Raw genomic sequence first — 17,402 nt, 5'->3', positions numbered from 1 at the left:
GGTCCACACACACGGCAGGGCAACGGCCAAGGACTCAGGGACTGGCCAGGGAGGACAGCCCGGGGTCCACGCGGGCCAGAGAGCAAGGGCTGTGTGTGTGCCGTGTGCGTGTGCACATGCATGTCTCACGGGTCCAGCCTTGCAGGGCAGTGGGGAAGGGGCAAAGGCCAGGTTCTGCCTCCTGGTGGACGCCTTCCAGGCCCCGATGGGGTTGGACTGCCAGAGCCCCCACCCAGCCCCAGCAGAAGTCGACAGCTTCCCCCAGCTCCTGTCGGCACGGGGCCTGAGTTGTCCTCCAGGGCTCCCCAGGACCCAGGCGAAGGGGAGACAGGCCCCACCCCAGGGCCACCCTGACCGCAGGCACACGCCTGGTGCACACGCCAGCTGCGCGGGCCCATTTGGTTACAGCAGTTCCTCCCTCCTTTGCATGGGCCCCTCCAGGCCCAGCTGTGAGCTGTCCCCGAGGGAGGCACCTGCACTCCCACCACGTTGGGAGCACCCCAGCCTGGGGTCAGCAGCGTGGCACCTGCCACAGGCTCCCACAGCTTCCAGGCCGAGGAGCGGCTGAGACCCTCAGGAACACTGTTCCCAGGCAGGCTGGGAGGGCTCCGGCCCCACCCAGCTGCAGGGTGGAGGCTGGGCAGCCGGCTGTCACTGGCCTCCTGGCAGGTCTGCAGGCCTGGAGGGGCCACCCCTGCAGCCCCCTGACTGCTGACAGCACGGCCTTGAGTTGGAGGCCAGAAACCTCCCGGTGCTGGAGAGAGGCGTTTGTGTGTCTTTGAGAAGCCCCCCCCACAGCACTGGCACCTCTGCGCCCCTCACACAACAGCAAGCCCCAGGGCCCTGGATGTCCCCAACCCTCCTCTCCAGTCCGCTGGGCAGCCCAGAAGGGGTCCGAGGGGCTCGGGCACAGGCAAGGGACAAGGCCACAGCCAGCGGCTGCTGAGACTGCCTGCTGGTGCCGTCGGCCAGAGAACCAGGTGGTGGTGTCAGGTGGAGTGTGACATGCACAAACCTTCCGGGCTTGGGAAGGACATCGCCAGGGCCCCCGGGGGCTGGGCAAGTGAGGATGGCAAGTATTTTGCTAAACAAATCCTGTGCCCCCTCCCTCTGGGCTCACTATATCTGGGGCTCCCGCCTGGTACCCCCACTTGCCGTCCCTGCTGGGAGCTGCCACCCGCCATGCCAAGCTTTGCTGTCCTGGGCCTCAGCCTCGCGGCCTTCTTGAGTCCTGGGATGGGGGCCCCGCTGTGCCTGTCACGGCAGCTCAAGATGTCAGGGGACTATGTGCTGGGCGGGCTCGTCCCCCTGGGCACAGCCGAGGAGACCAGCCTCCGTGGCAGGACGCAGCCCAGCAGCCCCGTGTGCACCAGGTGGGTGGCGGGAGCAGCCTGGGTGGGGGTGCGGGGTGGCGGGCGGGGTCCTCAGGCCGTCTGCCCCTCCCTGTGGCCTCAGGTTCTCGGCCGTCGGCCTGCTCTGGGCACTGACCGTGAAGATGGCCGTGGAGGAGATCAACAACGGGTCTGCCCTGCTGCCGGGGCTGCACCTGGGCTACGACCTCTTCGACACGTGCTCGGAGCCCGTGGTGGCCATGAAGCCCAGCCTGATGTTCCTGGCCAGAGTGGGCAGCTGCGACATCGCCGCCTACTGCGACTACACACGCTACCGGCCTCGCGTGCTGGCCGTCATCGGGCCCCACTCCTCAGAGCTCGCCCTGGTCACGGGCAAGTTCTTCAGCTTCTTCCTCGTGCCCCAGGTGGGCCCCCTCACCCACACGGCCCCCGGCCCCGCCGTAGGAGCCCCCCGCGTCAGGAGATGCCCCTCGGCCCCTGCAGGTCAGCTACGGTGCCAGCATGGACCGGCTCAGCACCCGGGAGACCTTCCCCTCCTTCTTCCGCACGGTGCCCAGCGACCGCGTGCAGCTGACGGCCATGGTGGAGCTGCTGCAGGAGTTCGGCTGGAACTGGGTGGCCGCGCTGGGCAGCGACGACGAGTATGGCCGGCAGGGCCTGAGCATCTTCTCGGGCCTGGCCAACGCGCAGGGCATCTGCATCGCACACGAGGGCCTGGTGCCGCTGTCCCAGGCCGACGGGCTGCAGCTGGGCAAGGTGCAGGACGTGCTGCACCAGGTCAACCAGAGCAACGTGCAGGTGGTGGTGCTGTTCGCCACGGCCCACGCGGCCTACGCCCTCTTCACCTACAGCATCAGCTGCAAGCTCTCGCCCAAGGTGTGGGTGGCCAGCGAGCCCTGGCTGACCTCAGAGCGGGTCATGGCGCTGGCTGGCATGGCCCAGGTGGGCACCGTGCTTGGCTTCATGCAGCGGGGCCTCTTGCTGCCCGAGTTCTCCGACTACGTGAAGACCCGCCTGGCCCTGGCTGCCGACCCGGCCTTCTGTGCCTCGCTGAGCGTGGAGCAGCCAGACCTGGAGGAGCACGTGGTGGGGCCGCGCTGCCCGCAGTGCGACCACATCACACTGCAGAACGTGTCGGCCGAGCTGATGTACCACCGCACCTTCCCCGCCTACGCGGCTGTGTACAGCGTGGCCCAAGCCCTGCACAACACCCTGCAGTGCAACAGCTCGGGCTGCCCCGCGCGGGAGCCCGTGCAGCCCTGGCAGGTGAGGATGCGGGAGTGGGTCTGTGCCCCGTGGCCAGGCAGGGCCCACCCGTCTCGTGGCTCAGCCCTGCCTCCCCCGCAGCTTCTGGAGAACATGTACAACATGAGCTTCCGCGCTCGCAGCCTGGAGCTGCAGTTCGACGTCAACGGGAACGTGGACATGGAGTTCGACCTGAAGCTGTGGGTGTGGGAGCAGCAGACACCCAAGCTCCTCACCGTGGGCACCTTCCACAGGCACCTGCAGGTGCAGCACGGCAAGATCTTGTGGCACACGGCCCACAACCAGGTGCGTGGGGGGAGGGGCACACGGGTCCCTCCCACACCGCAGCCCCCGCGCCGGGTGCAGCCTGGGGGTGGGGGGCTGTCCGGTCTTGGGTGGGTGCACCCAGCTCTGGGCAGAGCCGGACCCCGAGGCCCCTGCCCAGACACCAGTGTCCCAGTGCTCGCGGCAGTGCCGGGAGGGCCAGGTGCGCCGGGTGAAGGGCTTCCACTCCTGCTGCTACGACTGCGTGGACTGCAGGGCAGGCAGCTACCAGAGCAGCACAGGTGAGCGCCTGCCCAGGGCAGGGGAGGCTCCCACCGCGTCCCGGCTCCAAGGCCGGAGCCCGTGGTGGGGCCAGGATGGCCCCCAGCACCCCCTCTCTCCTCCTCCCGCAGACGACCTCACCTGCACCCTCTGCAACCGGGATGAGTGGTCCCCAGAGCGGAGCACACGCTGCTTCCCCCGGAGGACCAGGTTCCTGGCGTGGGGGGACCCGGCTGTGCTGCTGCTGCTCCTGCTGCTGGGCCTGGTGTTGGGCCTGGTGCTGGCTGCGCTGGGGCTCTTTGTCCACCACCAGGACAGCCCACTGGTGCAGGCCTCAGGTGGGCTCCTGGCTTGCTTCGGCCTGGCCTGCCTGGGCCTGGTCTGCCTCAGCAGCCTCCTGTTCCCCGGCCGGCCGAGCCCCACCAGCTGCCTGGCCCAGCAGCCGCTGGCACACCTCCCGCTCACCGGCTGCCTGAGCACACTGCTCCTGCAGGCCGCCGAGATCTTTGTGGAGTCGGAGCTGCCTCAGAGCTGGGCGGACTGGCTGCGGGGCCGCCTGCAGGGGCCCTGGGCCTGGCTGGCGGTGCTGCTGCCCATCCTGGTGGAGGCAGCGCTGTGCACCTGGTACCTGACAGCCTTCCCACCAGCGGTGGTGACAGACTGGCAGGTGCTGCCCACAGAGGCGCTGGTGCACTGCCGCGTGCACTCCTGGGTCAGCCTCGGCCTGGTGCACGCCACCAACGCCACGCTGGCTTCCCTCTGCTTTCTGGGCACCTTCCTGGTGCAGAGCCGACCCAGCCGCTACAGCCGCGCCCGCGGCATCACCTTCGCCACGCTGGCCTACCTCATCACCTGGGTCTCCTTTGTGCCCCTCCTGGCCAACGTGCAGGTGGCCTACCAGCCAGCCGTGCAGATGGGCGCCCTCCTCCTCAGTGCCCTGGGCATCCTGGCCGCCTTCCACCTGCCCAAGTGCTACCTGCTGCTGTGGCAGCCTGAGCTCAACACCCCTGAGTTCTTCCTGGGAGGGGGTCCTGGGGATGCCACAGGCAGGGACGGCAATCGGGCTGAGGAAGGAACTCGGGGCAAGAGCGAGTGAGTCCCGACCCAGTGGCCTCACCCCAGTGGCCTCCTCGAGACCCCTCAACCCAGCACCCCCCAGACAGTGCTCTCCATTAAGACCCTCCCACTCCAAGTTCCGACCCCAAGTTGTCTGCTGACCTTGACCCCATCGTGACCTTCAGGCCTGCAGCACACAGGAAGGGCCCGTGCAACCCCACCACCTGGGGCCCAGAGAGCCCAGCTCTGGCCCCGACCTGCTGGGCCCAGCCAAGGCCTGCCCAGGGGCTCAGCCCTGCTGTTCCAGAGGGAGCCCGCACCGTGGAGTCAGCAAGGGAGGCAGGAGAGCCCCCAAGCGGGCCCCACTGACCTGGCCATGTCCACCTGGGGCCCCCACCAGCACCCCACCCAAGCATCGCAGGAATGGAGGGCCACAGGCGTGTACCTGGGGGGAGGGGGCAGCACCCCGTGTCCTCCCCTCCCTGACCCAGCGTGCGTGGGCAGGACGGGGTCCGTGCCTGCCACCAGCACCGTGGACAGAGCCAGGCAGAGGTGGGGGGTCAGCACCACGGCCAGCACCAGCCGCCAGGACCCCTGGAGTCAGGAGCCAGCACCAAGGACAGAAAACGGCCCGCCAGGACCCCACTGCCAGCCAGCACCAGGGACAGAGCGTTGGACCAGTGGGAGCAGAGGACAGCAACCGGCAGGCTCTGGGCAGGACCTGGGCTGATCCTGGGGGTGGCTCTGGGCAGGGCCTTGGGGGGGCTGCACTGACCCCCACGCCCCGCCTCGTAAGGCAGCCATCGCAGAGGAGACATAGGCCACACGCCAGTCCCATAAAATTAAACGCTTTTTAGTGTTTAAAATAGCATTTACACAGAAGCAGCATTTACACAGAAGCAGCTAGGTTAACTACGCAGACGCTGGGGCTTTGATACAATATCTACAGCGCAGGCGTGGGGCCGGAGAGGCCAGGAAGGCGTGGCGCGCGCGGGCAGACGGTCAGAGGGCGCTGAGGGTGGGCCGGCTGACCTCCCATCTCCCCGAGACCTCAGCCCAGCAGCAGCTGTGCACAGCGGTGCCCTGACCCTGGGGGTCCTGTCCCCTCCTCCCCTGGCTGAGACGCCGTGGGTGGACTGCAGAGCTGCCCTACTGCGCCCGACCGTCCTCACGCTTGGCCCAGGACACGCAGACCCCCCCAGTGGGAGGGGCGGGGCCACTGTCTGCCCCAGAGCACACCAGCCAGGCAATAAATAAATAAGTTAGACCCTGCTTCAGGCAGCCAGCGGGTCCTGGGCTCCAGTTCCACCCCCCACCGGCCCCCTGCCTGGCCCAGATGGGCAGGGCCATGACCTGGGGGAGCAGGGGGAGCAGGGGGTGCTGGGCTGGAGCCCAGCTCTGCAGGAGAGTGGGCATTGGCATGGAGCCAAAGGTCCTCTTCACCCTGGGGGGTCAGCTCCAGCAGGGGGCCAGGGGTCCCTGAGGCTCACGCTGAGGGGCCAGATCAGACCTGCTGGACAGAGACGGGGTCTCCCCCGTGCAAGTCTGCACAGACACAACCTGCTCTACTGCCAGGGACCCCAGGAGCAGGTGGGCTGCCAGGCGTAGACTGCAGTGGTCTCGGCCCCGCAGCCCAGCTCCCACAGCCTGTCCCGGCCAGACCACTAAGCCTGGCCACACACATGCCAGCACAGCACGGCCTCCAGCCCCACGGTCGGTCACATGATGTCCACAAAGAACTCACAGGGGTTCCCCATGGCCTTCTGGAAGGACTGCCGGCTGCCTGTCAACTCTGGGGGCACAGCGGCCAGCTCCCGGACAGGGGGCCCCCCTGGCGGCCCCCCCACCACTGCATAGGCCTTCGTCAGGGGGTGCAGCGGGGGAAGGCCCGGGGCGGTGGCTGAGGCCTGACTGCGCGGGCTGCTGCCGCGGCTGAGCTGGCTGGCCGGACGCTCCCGCCAGCCGCTGCTGCCCACCCCGCTTGGCGCCGTGTGGTCCGATTCGCTGCCGCTGCCCCCGGCTCCAGCTGCCCGGCACTCCTTCTCACGGCCCGGGCGCCGGCTGCTCCGGGTGGACCCGCTGCTTTTGCTCCCTGGGGGAGGAGGGGAGGAGGCGGCCGAGGTCAGGGCCAGGCCTGGTCACCTGCAGGACAGCCAGCCACCGCCAGGCGACCGGGGCAGGACCAGGCGGTCCCGAGCGGGGTGGGGTCGGGCGGCCATGCAGACACACAGGCAGGGCCCACACCACCCAGGAAGCAGGAGCAGCTGCAGCAGGTGGGGACTCTGGGGGCCAGCTCTGCACCCCCGTATCTCACCCTGATGTTTGAACTGAGGGCCTGGTCTTACAGCTGAGAAACTGAGGCACCAGCGGGGCCCCATGTGCCCGGAGCTCCCACCAGCCATCCTGGACTGCCCGCCCCAAGGCCCACTGTCCACCCAGCCCCGCGGCCCTGGCCAACTCCACTCGGCCCGTCCTGGGCTCCCAGGAAGCGGCAGGAGCCTGCGGGCCGACCAGGGACATGCTGAGAGGGACGCGGGCGGGACCCTGGCTTACCGGCCCTGAGGGTCCACTCCGCTAGTCCTTCAGCCTAAGGCTTGCTCAGCACAAAGCAAGGGATAGCATGAGTCACACACCAGGCCCCGCCCGGCCGCCACGCCTGCCGCCGGCTGCGCCTGACCGCGGCTGGGGGGCTTGAGTGGGTACGAGGGCCTGTCCAGGTCCACAGAAACCCCGACACAGCTGCTCCTGGGGCACCACCACCTCCCGGCCCCTCGGTGCTCTCCCATCCTTCTCTGGGTCCCCTGGGCCTGTGCCTCTCCCCAGACCCCGCGGGCACATGGCCTCATTGTGCCCCACTCGGCCTCCAGCCTCTGCTCCAAGTCACTCCTCACGGACACCCCTGGTCCCTGACTCCCCAGACACCCCTGCCATGGCACATGGCTGCCTGCAGCTGCCACGGGAGGGGCTGGAGGCCATCCTCCCGTGTCCTGGGGCCTGCAGTCACTCTGCCTGACACCTCCAGCCACCCCACCCACTCTTGTCACATGCCCTTTGCCACACCTGCAGCACCAGCCCCCACCCTTCCCCCCCACAACACTAGAGACTCCAGGTTCCCTGAGACTCCTTCTCCCCGCCCACCCCTCTGCCAGGGGAAGTGCGGTCCAGCCTGTCCCCGCGTCACGTGGTTCCGTTTCCCCCTGGCACACTGGCTCCTAGGTCTCCCTGGCACCTGCCCTTCCCCGCAGGAGCCCACCCAGGGCCCAAGCACACAGCGGGAGAACACGGCAGCAGTGGGGGCAGGGCGGAGCCGGGGCTGGGGAGAGGGGCAGGGGCCACGGGGGGCTCTCACCTTCGCTCTGCTGACTCCCGGTGCTGCCACTGCCATAGCTAAAGCCGGGGTCCTGGTAGGCAGGTGGGAAGCAGGGTGGGGGCCCCGGGTACTGGTAGGGGTAGCCCTGCCCCAGGGGCCAGGGTGCAGCCGAGTGGGGCAGCGGGGCCAGTGTGTCCTGGTCGGAGGCTCCACTGGAGCCACTGTTGAGGTTCAGGGCTGCGAGATCTGGCGGGGGGAGGGCGGGTGAGAGCAGGGTGGATGGGCCCTCCCTGGCCCCCCGCACCCCTCACTCACTGCTGCACAGGTCCCCGAAGACGTAGTAGCACTGCTCGGAAAAGGTGATCTTGTTGACCGTGTGCCGCAGGAAGCCACGCTTCAGCATGCTGCTGGCGTACTTCCGCGCCTCCCGCCGCTCCCTGAAGCCCTCCACGTGCGTGTACAGCCAGTCCACCACGTCCGCGCCTGGCCACACCGCCGAGTCAGGCCCGCAGAGCCTGGGCCACTCCCGCCTGACAGGGAGGGGACCCGGCTCCCTGCCCGACCCCAGGGGCAGCGGACGGCTGCTCACCGATGACGGCATTGGCGATGGTGATCTTGAGCCACATGCGGTCGCGGATCTCCAGTCCCGAATCCGGTAGTTGCATGACCCGGACGACGGCGCCCATGTCACTCTTCACCGTCAGCGGGGCGTCCTCCAGCTCTGCAAGGCACGGCCCCTCCTCAGCCCCGGCGCTGGGTGACAGCCGCAGGGCTCAGGACACACAGGCCACGGCGCACTCCAGGCCTGCGCCCGCCTCAGGCAGAGCCGGGGGCTGTGTGACGGTGGCCCAAACCCACTGCAGGGTGGACCCCCACGGTGGGGCCGTGGATGGGGGTGTGAAGACTGGACCTTCATTCCCCTCCCCCGCAGACACATCTCCTCAGGATCCGGGGCCCAAACAGGGTTGAGGACACTCCCACCCAGCTGACCAGAGCCCAGCGGGGCAGGACAGGCCTCCCCGCCCCTGCGAGCTTGGGGCTGTTAGTCGTGTTAGCAGCAAGAAAGCGGAGTGGAGGCCGCGTGAGCTGCCCCTCACCCGGCCCCGTGCACCTGCCGCTCCCGACAGAGCGAGTGCAGCAGGCTGCGTGAAGGGCACGCGGACGTCTGTGCACACACGTCTGCGCAGGGCGCTGGAGACAGCTGGCACACGTGTCCAGGGCCCCCGCAACAGCCGCACGGGCACCAGTGCCCACGGCCGGTGGACCCTGGCCCTCGGGGCTCGGTTAGCTGCTGGGGCTCCCGTGAGCTGCCACTTACGTGGAACGCCAGGCACGGAGCTGGTTAGTGAGGAGGAGCTGGTGCGCGTCACAGCGCTGGAGCAGGGGCTCGTACCGTAGCGCGGCAGGGCTCCCGTCAGCGCCGCCGTGTGGGACAGCCAGGCGGCCGGGTCGATGGGCCGCACTGGGTCGGCTGGGCAGCCACCGCGTGGCAACAGGCGACGGAGGGGGGGCGGGCGGACGGGGTCAGAGCGGAGCGGAGAGGAGAGAGGCCCGTCAGGCCGGGCCGGGCTCCTCCACCCCACCCCCCGCCCCAGGGGTCACTCACCCCTCGGAATGGTGAAGTAGCTCCGGGGAGTCGGGTCCCAGCACTTGGCCACCGTGAGGCTGATGGGCCTGAGGGACAGGCGTGTCACGGCCAAAGCCCCGCGGCCCCGATGGCCCTGCACGGCGCCCTCCCCGCGCCAGCGCCCGGCCCTCACCCCGTCTGGGACACGATCTCCCGCAGCACCCGCACCGCGTCATCGTTGCTCATGTTCTCAAAGTTGACGTCGTTCACCTGGGGGTTGGGGGCAGCGGTCAGGGGTCGGCAGCGGTGGGCGGGTGCGATTTCAGCCCGCAGCCCCCGCAGCCCCCGCACACCTGCAGCAGCATATCGCCGGGCTCAATGCGGCCGTCAGCGGCCACGGCCCCGCCCTTCATGATGGAGCCGATGTAGATGCCACCGTCACCCCGGTCGTTGCTCTGGCCCACGATGCTAATGCCCAGGAAGTGGTGCCGCTCTGCGGGGGGGGCGGTGAGCAGGCACCCGCGGCTCCGGCCCCGCCCCCACCCACCCGCCACCTCCACCCCCGCCCGCCAAGGCCTCACCCATGTTGAGCGTGACGGTGACGATGTTCAGGGACATGGTGGAGTCGGTGATACTGCTAAAAGAGGAGGCCTGCGGGGGCAGGCGGGTGAGCACGGCGGGGGCTGCAGAGGACCAGCCCCCCCACCGGCCTGCTGCCTACCCTGTCCGTCTGCCGCAGGCGCTGCTTCCGCCGACGGCGCTTGTGCTTCCGGATGAGCCGGGACGAGGTGCTCTGCTCCGTGGAGCTGCTCAGCCTGGCAGCAGGTCAGAGGTCAGAAAGAGGGACATGGAGGGGTGAACCCTGCCCCCGACTCTGACCAGGCTGAACCTGGGAACCGTAGGGCCCAGGTCAGGCAGCTCCTGGTGCCCACACCCCTGGCCCCGCACGCGTGACAGGCACACACGCAGACCCCACACACTCCTGATGCCCACAACCCTGGCCCCGCACGCGTGACAGGCACACACGCAGACCCCACACACTCCTGATGCCCACAACCCTGGCCCCGCACGCGTGACAGGCACACACGCAGACCCCACGCACTCCTGGTGCCCACACCCCTGGCCCCGCACGCGTGACAGGCACACACGCAGACCCCACACACTCCTGATGCCCACAACCCTGGCCCCGCACGCGTGACAGGCACACACGCAGACCCCACGCACTCCTGGTGCCCACACCCCTGGCCCTGCACGCGTGACAGGCACACACACAGACCCCCACAGACAGGCACAGATGGGGACATGGACACATGCAGCCAGCACGGCCACCTGCGTGTACACATATGCTCGCCTCGTGGACACAGACACATCCCTGCACCTGCTGGTATCGTCATCCTCATCAGAGTCGACGAAGCTGCTAGACTCGAGCTCGCTGCTCAGCAGGGTGGACGCACTGTCTGGGGGCAGCCCCAGGTCCCGCCGCCGGTCCCCCCTCGGGTGCCCATTGGTCCGGGCGGCTGTGGGGACAGCAGGGAGAGAGCTGACTAGGGGGGCCCGGAGGTCGCAGGGCTGGAGCGGCAGCGTGATGAGGTTGCCATGCCTGTGGCCTCTATCCAGGGACCTCTTCTGGTTGGGGGATGGTAACTAGGTGTTGGCAGGGACTTGGGGTGTACCACGGGGGTCCCAGGGAGGTTTGGGGTCCAGGGCTGGGCAGGCACAATGCTGGTACCTTCCTCGCGGTTCCGCCGCCGGGCTCGCTCCCGCCGGTGGCTGACAATGGACTCCGTGCCGGTCTCATTGTCCATTCCATCGCGGCTGCTGGCCACATTTGGGCTGAGGGATGAGAGATGAGAGCAGGTGGGTGGGTGGCCAGGCCACCTGCCTGCCTGCAGGGGGTCCTCTCTGCCAGCCCCTCACCCCAGCAGCACCAGGCTCAGCCCCCCAGAGTCCTTACTGGAAGGAGGGGGGCCGGGAGTCTCCGATGCCACCTGTCCGCTCGAGAGGCGGGGGCAGGTCCGCGTGGCTGTCAGTGCCCTGGGACCCCGCGTCCGAGTGAGCACCCTCGGCCAAGACCAGCTGTGGAGGGAGAGCACTCAGGGCACCTGTCCACTGTCAGGCTGCCCCAGCGGGCGCCCGGGCACCGGCGACCTGCCCCTAACCCTACCGTGCCCAGCCTGTCTGCACCCAGCCCCTCCCCCCACCCCACCCCCAGGAAAAGCCCCAACCCCAGTGACACGGAGACCACAGTGGAGCAGCCTCAGGCCAGGCCACTGGACTCACCCAGGAAACCACACGGCCGTTGAAGCAAGGCAGCTTGGCGTTGTCGTCGAAGATTTCCTCCTTCACCACCCTGAGGGCAGACGCGGCCTGAGACGCCCGACCGGGGTGACCCTGCCTCTGTAAGGACAGGGCCCCACCCTGCGGCCTGGACTACAGCGTGACCGACACACGCTCACACGTCAGTATGTGGATGCCCCCACCAGGCATGTTCCCCTTGGGGGACCCTCCTCGCCCTCTGTCACACACCAGACCTCTCCCCCACCCCTGGCCCTGCAGCCCACAGGGTCAGCCCAAAGCTCCTGCTCCCCACCAGGGCCAGACCCAGCCTCCAGGGGGCTAGACAGATGGGTGAGGAGCTCCCTGGGAGAGTCCCCAGCCCCCAGTGTCCTCCTCGCTCTGACCCCCACCCTGCCTAGGCCACCAGCCCCCGCCCTGCCTGCTGTCTTAGGGATGACAGATCCCCACCTGCAGGGGCCCAAGACCCCTGTGGGCTCTTCTCTGTCCCACACCCCAAATCCACCAGGTCATGCGGGTCACATGAGGTTCTACCTCCTGCACACTGCCAGCTCGGCCCCAGCCCTGCCCTGCACTCAGACCGCAGCTCCCACTCACCAAGCCCTCCAACGGCTGCCTCTGGCCTCCTGTCCACCACCCCACCCACGGGGGCTGGCACTAGGCCGCACCTGCCCTTCCCAGCCCTGTCCATGTCTCCCCTGGCAGCACAGGGTCCCTGGCCCGTAGGACGCACACGTCCACCCCACTCCACAATACAGGGCTCCGTCTGGCTTCTTCCCTGCATCCGCCCAGCCTGGTTCACGGCTGCCCTCAGCACAGACACTCGGATGCTCGGACCCCATGGGTGGGCACAGGTGGGCAGCCCACCGCTCTCCTGGCCCATCCACCATGCCAGGGAGACAAAGCAGACCCCCACGCACTAGACCAGCATTGACTCACGGCCGTGACCCCCCCAGGACCTGCAAGGGCACCTGGGGACACAAAGCAGCTGGGCCCTGGGGGATAACAAGCCGCATCCACTGCCCCCGCTGGCCAACATCTGGACCCCACCCCCAGTAAGTGGACTCGGGCGGGGGGTGGGCACCCAGGCAGGACGCAGAGGGTCAGGGAACGCGAACAGGCAAGGAGGCCAGGTGACCCACGGTCAGGGTTCAAAGGGGTGAGGGCAGCAGCCAGTAGGGCTCCAAGGGAGCTGCTGGGCAAGGGGCATTCCTGGGCCAGGGCAGAGGGCAAGGCGGGCAGGGGCTGTGGCTTCCCAGGGCCCAGGCGGGCCCATGCCCCACCCCCTGGCACCCAGCCCTGCCCAGCACAGCGGGATTTTCCACACCCGGGACTCGGGCCCAGTGAAGAAACGGGAGCCGGGAGGCCGGGGCCTGGACGCACACCTGGCAGGAAGCAGCCTCATGGCTCCCTGGGCCTGCTGCCAGCTCAGGCCACCCCTGCCTGCTGCCCCAGGCCCATGGCCCCAAGGCACCTTGACTCAGCCAGTCCTGGGCAGCAGCAGGTGGCAGGAAGCCCCTGGACAAGCTGGCAGCCCACACTCCCACCATGAGCAAAGGAGGCAGCCCCAGGCCACAGGGCAGAGTGGCTGGCCCAGGAAGGCGGGGCACCCCTGCCCAGCCGCTGGGGTCCTGCGGCTGCCACCCAGGACCAGGCTGTAATAGTGAGGTAGACACCCCCTAACGGGCAGAGAAGATCATTTCTCAGGACCCCCCTGTGTGGCTGCCCCCCCTGCAGAGCTGGGCCGGCTTCCCTGGGAAGGCTGGGACCCCCACACCAGGCCTCAGCAGCCCAGGGTAGGGGGGGTGCTCCCAGGGCACAGCTAGCTGCAGCCAGTGGATGGGGGTCCACGGCAAGCCCCCGTCTCTGAGCAACCTGACTGCAACAGAGGCCCCAGGGGGCCCGGTGGCCTCTCCCTGCCGCACCCACGCCCCAGCCCTCTGACTCACTGCAGGGAAACCGGGGAGCCGCCCCAGCACCCACACGGCAGGACCCGCCTGCTCCCCCAGAAGGCCCCGCCCCTCTCCTACCATCCAGAGTGGCTTGAGCCCCCACTGCCCCTGGGCCAGGGCCTCGGGATGATCCAAGGCTGCCTGAGGTCTCCGTGCCCCCCACCCCCCTACAGATGCGCCCCTGGCCCTCTCCAGCCTGAGGAACAAAAGTCCTCCCGCTGGCGTGACCGCGTCCCACCCTGCCCTGAGAGTCAGGCACTGGGGCACCCCAGACCCCCACCCAGCTAGGCCAGGAGAAAGGTGGGCAGGGCAAGGACAGCACAGAGGGGGGCCCAGACCTCTCTCCACCGGGCCAGACGGCGGAGCAGGTGCCAGAGCACCAGGACCGGCTTGGGCACCTGTCAGGGAGCCCAATGCTGCCCACAACTGGCCGGTACAGCTCCCTGGAGCTCCAGAGGAAGGTAGAAGCCACAGGTCGGGGAGGAGAGCGACCTCAGGGAAAACTGCCCAGGGGCACCCCCTGCGGAATTTTGCCCCCACCTCAGAATCCCCAGCAGGATGACCTCGGACATGCGGCTGCCGCCCCCAGACGCGCCCCAGGGAGGAATCTGACTGAGCCAGGGCCCTCGGAGCCGGCACAGCCACAGCCCATGGAGGCCCCTTGGCTCCAAGGCCACACCACACCACAGGGGGCCTCCCGAGTGCCCGACTGCCCCATTCTGCCCACGGCAGATGGGGCAGGAAGCCGGCAGCAGGAGCTGGCACAGGGTGGGAGGCACAGAGCCATGATGAGCTTGCGAAGAGACCCCTGTGCGCCCCTCTAAGTCGGCGGTCCTTGCTCCTGCTGAGCCTTGGTGCCGCAGGACCCTCAACCCCGACTCCCGACCCCAGGTCTAGCTCTTCCACCAGCCCGTTCTGGCGGGTACTGCAGAATCCTGGGGTCTCTCTGTGCCTCCTCCCCAGGCTATGCAGGCTTGAGGGGCTGCGCTGGGCCCTGGCTGTGAGCTTCGTGGGTGACCTGCCTGGACTCTCCCAACACAGGGGAGGCACAGAGAGGCTGAGCTACAGACCCCAGGTGGCACAGCCAGGGAGGGAAGAGTAGTCCTCCCAGGCAGCCTGAACTAGGCTGAGCCTCACCCTGCCCTGCAGCCCCCACACACACTGCCCAGAGCACAAGGAGCTGTCATGACACCTGTGCCCACAGCCAGGTGCCCCCAGAGACCAGGGCTCTGGGCCAATACCTCGCCTCAACCCAGTCCCCAGCCCCTGGGCCTGGGTCCCCCTGCCTTGGAGATGGAGAAGGTGGAGCCACCGCAAAGCAGATGAGCAAAGCGCCAGTCTAGCAGGCCTGGCACTGGTGGGGCAACCCCAGTACCAGAGACCAAGCCAAATATCCCCTCTCCTCTGCCTCGGCCCCGAGGCTGGGCCAGACCCCATCCTGCACTGCCACCCACCAACCCAGCACCGGGCAACTCTGGGCCAGCCACCGCAACCCTAGAGACTCTCCCAGCCCTGGGGGTCCCGGGTCAGAACAGCTATGACCTGCGCTGGAAAGAGGGGACAGGTGAGGGACTTCACCCTCCTGGCCAAGACGTGCGTGGGGAGTGGGGCTGGCCACTCCTCAGGCTCCCTTCCTTGCTAAGTGGCCAGCTGTGGTCAGGAGCAGAGATGTGGCCAGCCCGGGGCTGGGGCAGGAGGCCCAGGCTCACAGGGTGCTCCTCAAGCCCCAGTCTGAGGCCACCCATCCCACGGGGGCCAGCGCCCACCCAGCTGGGACCAGCCTTCCCTTCCCTCAGCCTCCGACTGCAGTCACTTGGCACCCAGGGTGGGCTTCCAGCTAGCTCTAGTTCACAGTCAGGTGAGCAGCTGAGCCGCTGCTCTCACAGAGCACACACTCCAATGAGCAAGTCGTTCCACAGAACGGACAGCGCTCGGGCTCCACAGGTGGAACGAGGGCACGGGAGAAAGGAAGCCGGTTCCTCTTCAGGCTCCTGAGGCCACCAGTCGGGGCCCAGGGAGGAAGTGAGGGAGGCTCCCTGCCTGCCTGCTCACCCTGCACTGGTGTCACCCCCCAGTCCCCACAGCGTCCCAATCCCTACAGCCCAGCCCGGCCCCTGGCTCCCAGCTCTCTGTAAGTCTGTGCTCCCTGAAGTCCTGCGTCTACGCACCCCTGTCCCCTGCCCCACACCCCAGCTACCCGAGCCCACCAAGCACCACAACACTCAGTCCTACTTCAGGACCTAGATGCGCCCATCCACCTGAGGTCAGGGCACCCTCGGGTCCTCCCGCCCTGCCCAGTAGCACAGCCTCTGCTGAGAGTGCACAAGGTCTGGGGGCCAGGCTGTCTCTGCTCCTGCACAGCCCCCACTGGGTGTCAGGAGCAGAAGGCAGGGTCTCTTTGGGATGCGCCCCAGGACATGGCCTGAGGGCCACAACCTGGGGGCTGGGCACGTTCCTTGCCACGTGTTTCCCAGGGCCTGAGTTTGTGACAAAGCATCACCGACTTGGGTGATTTTTGTTAGAACAGTAAACTAAGTTAAACACAAAAGTGCCCTTACACATAACCCACACTCACAGTCAAGGAAGCCCAGGCCCAGAGGAGCAAGGAGGCTGTGTGAGATGCCCACCAAGGGGAGGGCTGGGCCCGACTAGTACAGGAAACACCCCCTCCCGCCCCGACGCAGCCTGAGAGCCGGAAGGCCACGGCAGGGCTGCCAAGGCTGCACCCTCCCCTCTGCGCCTCTACCTGGTGCGGGGGGACAGACGGTCTAGTTGTCCAACCGTGCCTTGAGCCCCTGAGGGCCACAAAGTAGCCCAAGCCTGACCTGGCCTGGGGCTGCCCAGGAGCCATGCGACCACAGAATCCAGAAAATGGCCTCAATGTCAAAGTCCCAGGACTCAGCCACACACAAGGGCGCCAGATGGCCTGAGGGTGGCCAGGCTCACCTGCTGGGCCCACGAGGCCTCTGAGCAACCCCGCCAAGCACTGCTGCGCTGGGGACTCAGGTTACCCGAGGCTGTGCCAGGGCAGACCTCGAGCAGACTGCCAGCTTCACTGTCCCCAAGGGCCCAGCATAGCATAAGTAGCAGGTCCCCTCGCCTGGGGTGGCCACCATCGAGGCCTGGCAAGGAGAGGCTGACCAGCCACCCCCAAACGGCAGATGACCTGGGCTGCTCCCCAGAACACAAGTGCTGTGTAGCTCAGCAGGGCCAGAGGCCCAACAGCCAGGAACCTCAGGGCAGGGACGGAATGAAGTTCCATGTTCCCAGTGAACCTTGACCTCTGCCCTGTCACAGGGGCCCTGGAGGGGTGCGCCGAGGGAAGCCGGTCTGCAGACCCCAGCTGACAGATCTATGGGTGTCTCTGTCCCTCCCATCCCACTTTCCACCGTGCCAACTAGGAGACTGCCCCCTTCCTTCTCCGACACCCCCTGACCTCAGGCCCGCCCCGAGCCCCACCCTGCACAAGGGATGCAGCAGACCCCGAGCCTGACAGGGCCGGGGGGACTCCGGCGTGCGGTGGCCTTGGGCCAGGCCGCGGCGCCGGCCCCTCGGGCTCCGGGCTCGGGCGGGCGCTCGGCCCGCGGGTTCCCCGCCGAGCCCGCCGCACGCAGGTGCCGGCCCGCGGCCGCCCTCAGGCCGACTGACCCGAAGTCCTGGTCCATGGACTTGAAGAAGAATTTGTAGGCGTGCACAGGCCGGTTGCTGAGCACGTTCTTGAAGTCGGCCAGCGTGACGCGCTCGGGGGCCACGGGCAGCTTGACCAGGTACGGAGTCTCCTCCTCGTCCATGTGGTAGATGATCTTGGTCTCCGCCATGGCGGCGGCGCCCAGCCCGCGCGCTCAGGCCCGGCCCGGGGCTCGACGCGGGGCCGCCCCGCCCGCCCGGCCGCCCCGGCCCCGGCCCCGCTCGCCCCCCGCTGCCGCCCCGGCCCGCGGCCGCCCCTCCGCCCCCGGCGCGGGGGGCGCGAGGGACGCAGCACGGAGGGCGCTCGTGGCCGCCCGTGGCCGCCCGTGGCCGCCCGCCCCGCCGCCGCCCGCGCCCCCTCGGGCCGCGCAGTTAAAGGGACGCCGGCCGGA

At 68.4% G+C, this 17,402-nt stretch overlaps 2 protein-coding genes across 3 annotated transcripts; one reads left to right on the top strand and one right to left on the bottom strand.

Moving 5' to 3' along the window:
* The first annotated feature begins 1,139 nt into the window (after positions 1 to 1,139).
* TAS1R3 (taste 1 receptor member 3) lies at positions 1,140 to 5,425 on the top strand. The gene is made up of 6 exons (XM_045548781.1): positions 1,140 to 1,373; positions 1,456 to 1,756; positions 1,836 to 2,618; positions 2,700 to 2,903; positions 3,043 to 3,163; positions 3,275 to 5,425. Exons 1-6 carry the CDS (start codon positions 1,183 to 1,185, stop codon positions 4,237 to 4,239), a joined length of 2,565 nt encoding a protein of 854 aa, XP_045404737.1. The 5' UTR covers positions 1,140 to 1,182; the 3' UTR covers positions 4,240 to 5,425.
* DVL1 (dishevelled segment polarity protein 1) lies at positions 5,037 to 17,199 on the bottom strand. 2 transcript variants are annotated; one of them, XM_045548776.1, is made up of 15 exons: positions 16,972 to 17,199; positions 11,357 to 11,426; positions 11,031 to 11,152; positions 10,806 to 10,909; positions 10,455 to 10,593; positions 9,798 to 9,891; positions 9,658 to 9,727; positions 9,430 to 9,569; positions 9,270 to 9,346; positions 9,116 to 9,183; positions 8,828 to 8,980; positions 8,099 to 8,230; positions 7,825 to 7,992; positions 7,549 to 7,755; positions 5,037 to 6,291 (listed from the first exon to the last, which is right to left on the bottom strand). In XM_045548776.1, exons 1-15 carry the CDS (start codon positions 17,139 to 17,141, stop codon positions 5,918 to 5,920), a joined length of 2,088 nt encoding a protein of 695 aa, XP_045404732.1. In that variant the 5' UTR covers positions 17,142 to 17,199; the 3' UTR covers positions 5,037 to 5,917. The 2 variants fall into 2 exon arrangements, with proteins under 2 accessions (XP_045404732.1, XP_045404733.1); XM_045548777.1 differs by having other exon boundaries at positions 8,903 to 8,980.
* Between the last annotated feature and the right edge of the window lie 203 nt (positions 17,200 to 17,402).

Source organism: Lemur catta, chromosome 3 (genome assembly GCF_020740605.2).
Source record: "Lemur catta isolate mLemCat1 chromosome 3, mLemCat1.pri, whole genome shotgun sequence".
Lineage (NCBI taxonomy): Eukaryota > Metazoa > Chordata > Mammalia > Primates > Lemuridae > Lemur > Lemur catta.
Note: the sequence above shows the minus strand (reverse complement) of the source record. Positions and strands in the feature narration are given on the sequence as shown.

What these genes read in the sequence shown, in the direction of transcription:
- TAS1R3 (XM_045548781.1), top strand. Translation starts at nt 1,183, where the DNA reads ATGCCAAGCTTTGCTGTCCTGGGCCTCAGCCTCGCGGCCTTCTTGAGT. An exon ending in GCTTCTTCCTCGTGCCCCAG is followed by an intron (nt 1,757 to 1,835) that starts GTGGGCCCCCTC and finishes CGGCCCCTGCAG; the next exon opens with GTCAGCTACGGTGCCAGCAT. An exon ending in GGCACACGGCCCACAACCAG is followed by an intron (nt 2,904 to 3,042) that starts GTGCGTGGGGGG and finishes GCCCCTGCCCAG; the next exon opens with ACACCAGTGTCCCAGTGCTC.
- DVL1 (XM_045548776.1), bottom strand. Translation starts at nt 17,141, where the DNA reads ATGGCGGAGACCAAGATCATCTACCACATGGACGAGGAGGAGACTCCG. An exon ending in GAGATCGTGTCCCAGACGGG is followed by an intron (nt 9,184 to 9,269) that starts GTGAGGGCCGGG and finishes CCTGTCCCTCAG; the next exon opens with GCCCATCAGCCTCACGGTGG. An exon ending in CTACTTCACCATTCCGAGGG is followed by an intron (nt 8,981 to 9,115) that starts GTGAGTGACCCC and finishes GTGGCTGCCCAG; the next exon opens with CCGACCCAGTGCGGCCCATC.